Raw genomic sequence first — 10,975 nt, forward strand, 5'->3', positions numbered from 1 at the left:
TCTGTATCACAGCAGAGAAATATTCTGTCCCTACTCTCTCCTTACCAGAGAGATCACTCCCTGACCCTGCAGTGTATGATCAGGAAACACACACTATTCTGTATGACAGCAGAGAAATATTCTGTCCCTATTCTCTCCTTACCAGAGGGATCTCTCCCTGACCCTGCAGTGTATGATCAGGAAACACACACTCTTCTTTATCACAGCAGAGAAATATTCTGTCCCTATTCTCTCCTTACCAGAGGGATCTCTCCCTGACCCTGCAGTGTATGATCAGGACACACACACTCTTCTGTATCACAGCAGAGAAATATTCTGTCCCTATTCTCTCCTTACCAGAGGGATCACTCCCTGACCCTGCAGTGTATGATCAGGAAACACACACACTCTTCTGTATCACAGCAGAGAAATATTCTGTCCCTGTTCTCTCCTTACCAGAGGGATCGCTCCCTGACCCTGCAGTGTATGATCAGGAAACACACACTCTTCTTTATCACAGCAGAGAAATATTATGTCCCTATTCTCTCCTTACCAGAGGGATCTCTCCCTGACCCTGCAGTGTATGATCAGGACACACACACTCTTCTGTATCACAGCAGAGAAATATTCTGTCCCTGTTCTCTCCTTACCAGAGGGATCGCTCCCTGACCCTGCAGTGTATGATCAGGAAACACACACTCTTCTGTATCACAGCAGAGAAATATTCTGTCCCTACTCTCTCCTTACAAGAGGGATCACTCCCTGACCCTGCAGTGTATGATCAGGAAACACACACACTCTTCTGTATCACAGCAGAGAAATATTCTGTCCCTGTTCTCTCCTTACCAGAGGGATCACTCCCTGACCCTGCAGTGTATGATCAGGAAACACACACTCTTCTGTATCACAGGAGAGAAATATTCTGTCCCTACTCTCTCCTTACCAGAGGGATCGCTCCCTGACCCTGCAGTGTATGATCAGGACACACACACTCTTCTGTATCACAGCAGAGAAATATTCTCTCCCTACTCTCTCATTACCAGAAGGATCACTCCCTGACCCTGCAGTGTATGATCAGGACACACACACTCTTCTGTATCACAGCAGAGAAATATTCTGTCCCTATTCTCTCCTTACCAGAGGGATCGCTCCCTGACCCTGCAGTGTATGATCAGGACACACACACTCTTCTGTATCACAGCAGAGAAATATTCTGTCCCTATTCTCTCCTTACCAGAGGGATCTCTCCCTGACCCTGCAGTGTATGATCAGGAGACACACACACTCTTCTCTATCACAGCAGAGAAATATTCTGTCCCTGTTCTCTCCTTACCAGAGGGATCGCTCCCTGACCCTGCAGTGTATGATCAGGAAACACACACTCTTCTTTATCACAGCAGAGAAATATTCTGTCCCTATTCTCTCCTTACCAGAGGGATCTCTCCCTGACCCTGCAGTGTATGATCAGGACACACACACTCTTCTGTATCACAGCAGAGAAATATTCTGTCCCTGTTCTCTCCTTACCAGAGGGATCGCTCCCTGACCCTGCAGTGTATGATCAGGAAACACACACACTCTTCTGTATCACAGCAGAGAAATATTCTGTCCCTGTTCTCTCCTTACCAGAGGGATCACTCCCTGACCCTGCAGTGTATGATCAGGAAACACACACTCTTCTGTATCACAGCAGAGAAATATTCTGTCCCTACTCTCTCCTTACCAGAGGGATCGCTCCCTGACCCTGCAGTGTATGATCAGGACACACACACTCTTCTGTATCACAGCAGAGAAATATTCTCTCCCTACTCTCTCATTACCAGAAGGATCACTCCCTGACCCTGCAGTGTATGATCAGGACACACACACTCTTCTGTATCACAGCAGAGAAATATTCTGTCCCTATTCTCTCCTTACCAGAGGGATCACTCCCTGACCCTGCAGTGTATGATCAGGACACACACACACTCTTCTCTATCACAGCAGAGAAATATTCTGTCCATATTACTATCTGTAGAAGGCTGTACTGAGATACGACACAGAGTAATTGCATAAAGGAATACATTCACATTGAAGAGGTGAGATTGTGTCAGATTGTGTTACCTGCATAACTGCAGCATCTTCTCCACTCTGAAATGAAACAGAAAAGCACAACAGTCAAAGCTCAGAGAATTACAGATATTAATCATAGAAAGGAAAGTCTTTAATAAACACTTTGATGTATCTATGAATAAAACTTACCAAGTTCTGCAGTAAGGGATTCTGTATAGAAAAACAGAAATGGATACAAGTCAGAGCTTCTGGTTTATAAACCTATCCCTTACTTTACTATCATGAAGATCTGATTATAGCACAGCGTCCTCATTTGTACGTAGTGAGATCGGGTGATTCGGCGATAAGATCCCCCTGAAGCAGGGTCTTCCTGAAACGTCAGCTGATGTCAGGGTCTGGGTTTACAATTGTTTGAAAGTTGCCTTTAGCCAAAGTGGTTGGGGAATGAATGGTTTGGTTATGGATCACATACAGGATGGGGGTTACCTACATGTTAGACCCTCTCTCTTGCATGGCTGAAGGTATTGGAAAACTCTGTTTGCAGTTCCTGGTTCCAGGGCAGATTCTGTACCGTTTCTAGTCTAGGGCCTAACTTCCCATGCACTGGATGTGGGGGTCCGGGCTACCTCTGTATTTAACAAGAGGTCGAGCACCCGAGCCATGTAAAATGCATTTAGGTAAGTCTCGCCTGGCCTGATTGGTTTGGCTGCTGCTCTCTGTTTCTGCTTTGCTTTTACGTCCTTTGCCACATATATTCTGGGATGGCTGGCGCGCTCTCTGCCAGTCTCCCTCCCTCGCCCACTTTCTTCAGATGAAAAACACTGCTTTAAAATAAATTGTACAGCAGTCTAATGCTTCTCTGTTCCTGACATGGGGTTGGGATCAATCTGGGAAAATCACAAGGGGTCCCTGTGCTAAGCTTTATGCAAGGGTCCCCTTGTGATAAGTGGTTAAAGCGACCCCATCTAAGCTATTTATAAACTAGGAAATGTGGGGATAATGGACAAGACAGGAACTGGGATTGTTTCAGGCACAGTAAATAATTATAAAGTTACTTACTAACTTCTGCAGAAAGATTTGCTACAAGAAAACACAAGAAGAGAGAATCAGTGCACACAGACAGTAACAGAGATCTGAACCTTCCTCCAGGACTTCCTCACCTGGATTTAAATGAATTATTTGCTTGTGGGTGGGGAGGGGGATTACAAGGTGAGTTCACACCTTGCTACCATCTCAGCCTCCTCTTCCCTTCCCTCTCCTCCCCGATGCAGTTTTCTCTCTCCATCTCCAATCCTTCCTCTGCAGCCCTCTCTCACCTCATCTACTGTCCCATCCCTTCTGCAGCTTTCTAGGCTCTTATTGGGGGTCAAAGATGATCAAATCGACCCCTCATGTGTCCTTGGACAGGGAAGATACCTCCCAGCTCATCCTGGGGCCAAAGATGCTGCCTCCTGCTCTCAGGATCATCCCAGGTGACTGGGGGAGTGGATTTTCAAAATCCTGAAGGCAAAACAAAAACGAGACAGAGCAGTCGTGTTAGACTGATGATATTTATCGCACATTTACCGTGATAAAAGAGCCCAACTCTGGCTGAGTTTCCACGACGGCTGCTTCAGGGGAACTGCATCGGAGATTGACTCTGCAGGAATCTTATCATCCTTTTATCTTACCAGAATCTGCACTTTCAGAGATTGAAATAGTGAAGCAAAAACATCTTTTAAAAGCCCCTGAAGCAGCCGTTGTGTGAAACTCGGCCAAAGTTGGTCTCTTTTATCAGGGTAAATGTGCAAATAATTATCATCAGTCTAAGACGTCTGGTCTGTCTCGTTTTGTTTTGTCTTCCGGTCTGTTTCTTGGGACCCAGTGATATTTATTTCTTCTGCTGTAATTAGATCAAGACCAGAAAAAGCAATCAGTATTTTCGTTGCATCTTTTCATTGGTTCTAATCATCCTTCTTTTGCAGTATTGCCTTTCCCCTTCTGGCCCTTGTGCTGCTGGGATTCTGCTGCCCCCCAAATTTTGGCGCTGTAGGCAACCGCCTAGTTTGCCTTAATAGAAGCATCGGCCCTGACTGCCAGGGTTCGGGACTACATTACCTTTCTCTTTGTGTTCCTTCCTCGAGTGGTAAAGAACCAACGCAACCAGCAAACCACAGAAGGTCAGCCCAGACCCCAGAATGATGGGGAGAGAGACCACCCAACGGGAGACCCGCCGGAAAAATGCATCTGAAAATGAAAGGAGACAGAGGTTGTGAACTTTCAGTTATTCTTGGATTACATAATGAATATTTGAGTCTTTTAATCTGACAATGTCAAATGGATTTGTAGAGAATGCTGTTAGATTCAGGGAAGAGAAGGTGCAGGACAGGAGGACAAATAGAAGAGGGATCTGAAATAAACATCAGGAGCTTCCGCGAGATCCTGATACTGAGGGAGGAATGAATGTGGTGCATCTTCATGGAGGGAGAGCTCCTGTCCTGGAAGGCTACAAACAGATCCAGTGCTCAGACTCTCCCCAATGCATATTCAGGGAATGCACTTCCCCCAGGCAGAAAGGATGCAAATTTCACAGAGAACATGAACCTGCCTTCATTCAATCTGATTTCCACTTGTGTAAAATAGTTTCTAAGCCCTCTCCCTGATGGATTTCTAAAGACAAACTATTCCCACAAACTGGGGACAGGACTGAGGAAGCCCCAGCTCTACATCTCAATAACTGGAGGAAATGTCAAGGAACCACCTGGAGAGGAGCGAGGCTCTCTTATCAGGGCAGAGTGACCGATCTCGCTGCCAGTTCTGGATGGTCCCATCAGGCTTTTATTCTGAGCTCTGAGTATAAAAGTGAGCGCAGGGCTGGCAGATTGGTTCAGCTTCTCTACGGTAGAACTGATATCTTTTGATTTAAATGTTTTATGCTTCTTATAAGTTAATTTTATATGTTTTTAGCTCATGCGTGTTTGATTGTAACTCACTTAGGACTCACCCATCTAATATCCTAAATACTTTAAATAGATAAATAAAATAAATGCAGAATCTTAAAAGTCACCATCAAGAACTTAAATTTGGCTCTTTCCACCATCGGAAGCCAATGAGGAGAGAGACATCGCTGGCACTTCTACAACCTCCTGACACTCCCTCGCTGTCTGTAGCTTATGGATTGATATAGTAGGAAGAGCATTTACATGGGGGTAACCTGCACGGAGCGGCAGTTACTGCCCTTAACAGAAACATGGGGGTAACCTGCATGGCGCGGCAGTTACTGCCCTTAACAGAAACATGGGGGTAACCTGCAGGGAGCGACAATTACTGCCCTTAACAGAAACATGGGGGTAACCTGCAGGGAGCGACAATTACTGCCCTTAACAGAAACATGGGGGTAACCTGCATGGCGCGGCAGTTACTGCCCTTAACAGAAACATTGGGGTAACTTGCACAAAGCGGCAGTTACTACCCTTAACAGAAACATGGGGGTAACCTGTACGGGGAGGCAGTTACTACCCTTAACAGAAACATGGGGGTAACCTGCACAGAGCGGCAGTTACTGCCCTTAACAGAAACATGGGGGTAACCTGCAGGGAGCGACAGTTACTGCCCTTAACAGAAACATGGGGGTAACCTGCACGGAGCAGCAGTTACTGCCCTTAACAGAAACATGGGGGTAACTTGCACAAAGCGGCAGTTACTACCCTTAACAGAAACATGGGGGTAACCTGCAGGGAGCGACAGTTACTACCCTTAACAGAAACATGGGGGTAACCTGCACGGAGAGGCAGTTACTACCCTTAACAGAAACATGGGGGTAACCTGCACGGAGAGGGCAGTTACTACCCTTAACAGAAACATGGGGTAACCTGCAGGGAGCGACAGTTACTGCCCTTAACAGAAACATGGGGGTAACCTGCACGGAGCGGCAGTTACTGCCCTTACAGAAACATGGGGGTAACCTGCATGGAGCGGCAGTTACTACCCTTAACAGAAACATGGGGGTAACTTGCACAGAGCGGCAGTTACTGCCCTTAACAGAAACATGGGGGAAACCTGCATGGAGCGGCAGTTACTACCCTTAACAGAAACATGGGGGTAACCTGCATGGAGCGGCAGTTACTGCCCTTAACAGAAACATGGGGTAACCTGCATGGAGCGGGCAGTTACTACCCTTAACAGAAACATGGGGGTAACCTGCACGGAGCGGCAGTTACTGCCCTTAACAGAAACATGGGGGTAACCTGCACGGAGCGGCAGTTACTGCCCTAAACAGAAACATGGGGGTAACCTGCACAGAGCGGCAGTTACTACCCTTAACAGAAACATGGGGGTAACCTGCACGGAGCGGCAGTTACTGCCCTTAACAGAAACATGGGGGTAACCTGCACGGAGCGGCAGTTACTGCCCTTAACAGAAACATGGGGGTAACCTGCACGGAGCGGCAGTTACTGCCCTTAACAGAAACATGGGGTAACCTGCACGGAGCGGCAGTTACTGCCCTTAACAGAAACATGGGGGTAACCTGCACGGAGCGGCAGTTACTGCCCTTAACAGAAACATGGGGGTAACCTGCACGGAGCGGCAGTTACTGCCCTTAACAGAAACATGGGGGTAACTTGCACGGACCTGCAGTTTCTATCCTTTACAGAAACATAGAGTAACCTGCACAGAGCAGCAGTTATTACCATAAGAAACATTTTGGGAGACTGGATGGATCATTTGGTCTTTTTCTGCTGTCATTACTGTTACTAAATGTTTAGGGGAGGTAGAAGTTATTTTCATAGAAAGAGGAGGTGGAAATCTCTGCAGGTTTAATCTATTGGGGCATTTTTAGCTTTTGATATTTTATATTTATTTATTTTATTTATTTTTATTTTTTTTTATATTTAAACTTTATTAAATTTTCATTAATGATTTACATCATGAATAAAGGAAAATATGTACTACAGCACCAAACAAAACATTATAATAATCATACATTTCCATTATTATCACTGTTGTTACATATACCATAATTGGGGGAGCCAAATAACCAAAATATTCAAAAATTACATCCATAAATACAACAGAAATTATTATTCTCTACTATATTTGTAAAAGAAAACCTCTATGAAGAGAAAGGAAGGTATTTTTTTTCTTTATTGGACATACTCATTTGATACTGCTACCTGACTTTTATCAACCAAGAAAGTTTCTAAATGTGTAGGATCTAAAAATGCAAACCTATTACCTCTATAGTTAATACAACATACACAAGGGTATTTCAGGAAAAAAGTTGCACCAATTGCAAGTACACGTGCTTTCAGTGACAGGAAATATTTTCTTCTAGCTTGTGTGGTTCTAGCCACATCTGGAAACATTTGCATTTTATATCCACAAAATAATAAATCCTTTGATCTAAAAAACTTTTTAAACAAATTCTCCTTATCTTGTTCTGCCAAAAATGATATAAAAAGAGTAGCTCTTTTTTCAATAATATCAATTGACTCCTCTAAAAAGGTCGAAATTCCCGGAGAGGGTACCACTTCTCCTTTTACATTTTGAGTATCAATACCTCTAGTTAATTTTTTCTCTATATAGTATATCTTAGAGATCTTAGGAATTTCTTCATCTTGATATTGTAAAGACTCTTTCAAAATTTTTTTGAACATCTCCCATGGAGAAAGAAGCCGGGTGATAGGAAAATTTATAATTCTCATATTCTTGGACCTCAATAAATTTTCAACATATTCAACTTCCTTATGTATCGTGATACTATCCTTTATAAAAATATTTTCAGAGTCCTGAATCAACTGAGTTTTGTTTGTCAGGGTCACTATATCTTTATCATGCTTATCTACCTTTTTTACTAACTCATCAATTAAGCCCTTATTAACATTTATAGCTGTTACCAGTGATTCGTTCATCTTTATAACATTATTGTCAAGTTTCAGTATCATTCGACCAAGGTCAGCCATAGTAACATTATCCGGGAGAATCACCGGACTAATGTTAGTATCTACATGTACTGGAGGAACCGTTTGTATTTCAGTTTTAGGAAAAATAAAACTCTCAGTCCGGAGGGGTACAGAATGTATATTAGCATCTGTACCTCCCTGTACTGGTCCTACCAGTTCCGTAGATGTCCCAGGAGATGAATTCACCTTTGGCTGCGGTGGTGGTGAGTATCCTTCGCCAGGACTAAGGGAGATTAGAGAAGAACCTCCCGAACTGTCCTCTCGTGGCGTCTCCAACAGTCTCACGACATGTTGGTCCATGGGACCTGTGCGATGTGATTGCAGTGGTGAGGAGGTTAAGACGATCCTCGCCTTCCGTTTCTTGCCCATTGAAAGTTGAAGTTTAAAGGAACTGGGCCGGCCTCCGGCCTTCTCCGGTCGAAGCCGGTCAAAGCCGCGCGCCCCTTCGGCGCGCGCGGCTTAGGCGACGCGCCGGCGGCAGCGGGGCGCCGCCCTTCCGCCGATCTTATGCACGGAAGGGTCCTCACTTGCGTCACGTAGGAGGTCTTGGCTTGCCTGCACTGATTCCTACTCGGGTGAGCCGGGGCAGGGCGAAGCAAAAACAAACACTTCCCCCTGCTTAGTTCTCTCCTCAGCAACCGGATGGTTCAAGGGAGGGCGAGTCCCTCCTTCCTTCTCTTCCGCTCTCTCCCCGCTCTGGCAGCGCCCTTCCGCCGATCTTATGCACGGAAGGGTCCTCACTTGCGTCACGTAGGAGGTCTTGGCTTGCCTGCACTGATTCCTACTCGGGTGAGCCGGGGCAGGGCGAAGCAAAAACAAACACTTCCCCCTGCTTAGTTCTCTCCTCAGCAACCGGATGGTTCAAGGGAGGGCGAGTCCCTCCTTCCTTCTCTTCCGCTCTCTCCCCGCTCTGGCAGCGCCCTTCCGCCGATCTTATGCACGGAAGGGTCCTCACTTGCGTCACGTAGGAGGTCTTGGCTTGCCTGCACTGATTCCTACTCGGGTGAGCCGGGGCAGGGCGAAGCAAAAACAAACACTTCCCCCTGCTTAGTTCTCTCCTCAGCAACCGGATGGTTCAAGGGAGGGCGAGTCCCTCCTTCCTTCTCTTCCGCTCTCTCCCCGCTCTGGCAGCGCCCTTCCGCCGATCTTATGCACGGAAGGGTCCTCACTTGCGTCACGTAGGAGGTCTTGGCTTGCCTGCACTGATTCCTACTCGGGTGAGCCGGGGCAGGGCGAAGCAAAAACAAACACTTCCCCCTGCTTAGTTCTCTCCTCAGCAACCGGATGGTTCAAGGGAGGGCGAGTCCCTCCTTCCTTCTCTTCCGCTCTCTCCCCGCTCTGGCAGCGCCCTTCTGCCGATCTTATGCACGGAAGGGTCCTCACTTGCGTCACGTAGGAGGTCTTGGCTTGCCTGCACTGATTCCTACTCGGGTGAGCCGGGGCAGGGCGAAGCAAAAAACAAACACTTCCCCCTGCTTAGTTCTCTCCTCAGCAACCGGATGGTTCAAGGGAGGGCGAGTCCCTCCTTCCTTCTCTTCCGCTCTCTCCCCGCTCTGGCAGCGCCCTTCTGCCGATCTTATGCACGGAAGGGTCCTCACTTGCGTCACGTAGGAGGTCTTGGCTTGCCTGCACTGATTCCTACTCGGGTGAGCCGGGGCAGGGCGAAGCAAAAACAAACACTTCCCCCTGCTTAGTTCTCTCCTCAGCAACCGGATGGTTCAAGGGAGGGCGAGTCCCTCCTTCCTTCTCTTCCGCTCTCTCCCCCTATTTTATTTATTTATTAAGACTTTTATATACCGACTTTCTTGATACAAATCAAATCAACTCGGTTTACATCGAACTAAGCAGTAACTGTAACCAACCAATCAACAAGAGACAATTTAAAGGAGCATAAAGTTACATTATAACAAGGATGCCTTAACTGGGAGAAGGAAAAAAAGAGGGGGAGAACGATGATACATTACTATATACAATGGAATATAGGAGGGAGGCAAGGAGCCGACCTCATGATAACTTGTGAGCATAATTAACGTTGGTTTATTTACATAAATGATGGGATAGATTTAAATCAGGCTGTTTGGCTATTGACGGAGAAGGCTCGGCAGAACAGCCATGTCTTTAGTTTCTTTTCGAAAGTTAGTAGACAAGATATTGTTTTAGGTATGAGATTGTTTTATTTTTAAATGATTGTAGAGCGATGTGAAGGTTAAGTCTATACATCGGTATAGAAAAATTGGTAAATAAATAATAAAATAAAAAATTCTCAAAGGGAATCTCTGCTCGTACTGCGCCTTTCAGAATGGGTGGAAAGTATCCAAGAGGGCAGATATGAAAATTACACCTAAAATGAATTCTTTGGTTCCTCATTGTCCTTCCTATGTCTATTAAAAGAGCGTCAAAGCCCAGTAACTTCTCGCTGCGTTTGAGGTTTGCAATAATTGTGTGCCCCTTTCACCAATCATCCATTCCCTCCCATCTTTCTTCAGAGACAACAGGGAAATGCTTTTAGAAATAATTTTCAGATCCATTTTAATCAGCACCCTTAGCACATTTCTCAGATTGCTTTAACTGTTTTGCTCTGCATCTCCCTCCTGCATTATGGGACATGAGTTTGTAGGAATAACTGTGAAAGAGCTGCACAGACCTTAGCAATCCTCTGATACTGAGAGTGGAGATACAGCAGAGGAAGGATGTGCTGGGGGTGAGGGAAGACGAGTTAAGGACCTTCTCTGGATCTGATTCAGGAAGAGATGGTTAGGGTCTCCCTCACATGAACACTATCACCGAGGCTGCTCTCTGTGACACTCACCTGATATAGAAATCACTGATTCTCTCTCTGATACTGAGAGTGGAGATACAGCAGAGGAAGGATGTGCAGGGGGTGAGGGAAGACGAGTTAAGGACCTTCTCTGGATCTGATTCAGGAAGAGATGGTTAGGGTCTCCCTCACATGAACACTTTCTATCACCGAGGCTGCTCTCTGTGACACTCACCTGATATAG

General features: G+C 45.9%; 1 protein-coding gene across 1 annotated transcript in view; it reads right to left on the reverse strand.

The window, feature by feature from the left end:
• LOC115080391 (butyrophilin subfamily 1 member A1-like) overlaps positions 1–10,975 on the reverse strand; it is a 58,890-nt gene that overhangs the window by 21,889 nt on the left and 26,026 nt on the right. The window contains exons 6-10 of the mRNA XM_029584534.1: positions 10,783–10,815; positions 4,129–4,257; positions 3,091–3,111; positions 2,221–2,241; positions 2,083–2,109 (exon numbers count right to left, since the gene is read on the reverse strand). Coding sequence (XP_029440394.1) covers positions 2,083–2,109; positions 2,221–2,241; positions 3,091–3,111; positions 4,129–4,257; positions 10,783–10,815 — 231 coding nt within the window. The remainder of the gene's footprint in view (positions 1–2,082; positions 2,110–2,220; positions 2,242–3,090; positions 3,112–4,128; positions 4,258–10,782; positions 10,816–10,975) is intronic.

This window comes from Rhinatrema bivittatum, chromosome 19 (assembly GCF_901001135.1).
Source record: "Rhinatrema bivittatum chromosome 19, aRhiBiv1.1, whole genome shotgun sequence".
Lineage (NCBI taxonomy): Eukaryota > Metazoa > Chordata > Amphibia > Gymnophiona > Rhinatrematidae > Rhinatrema > Rhinatrema bivittatum.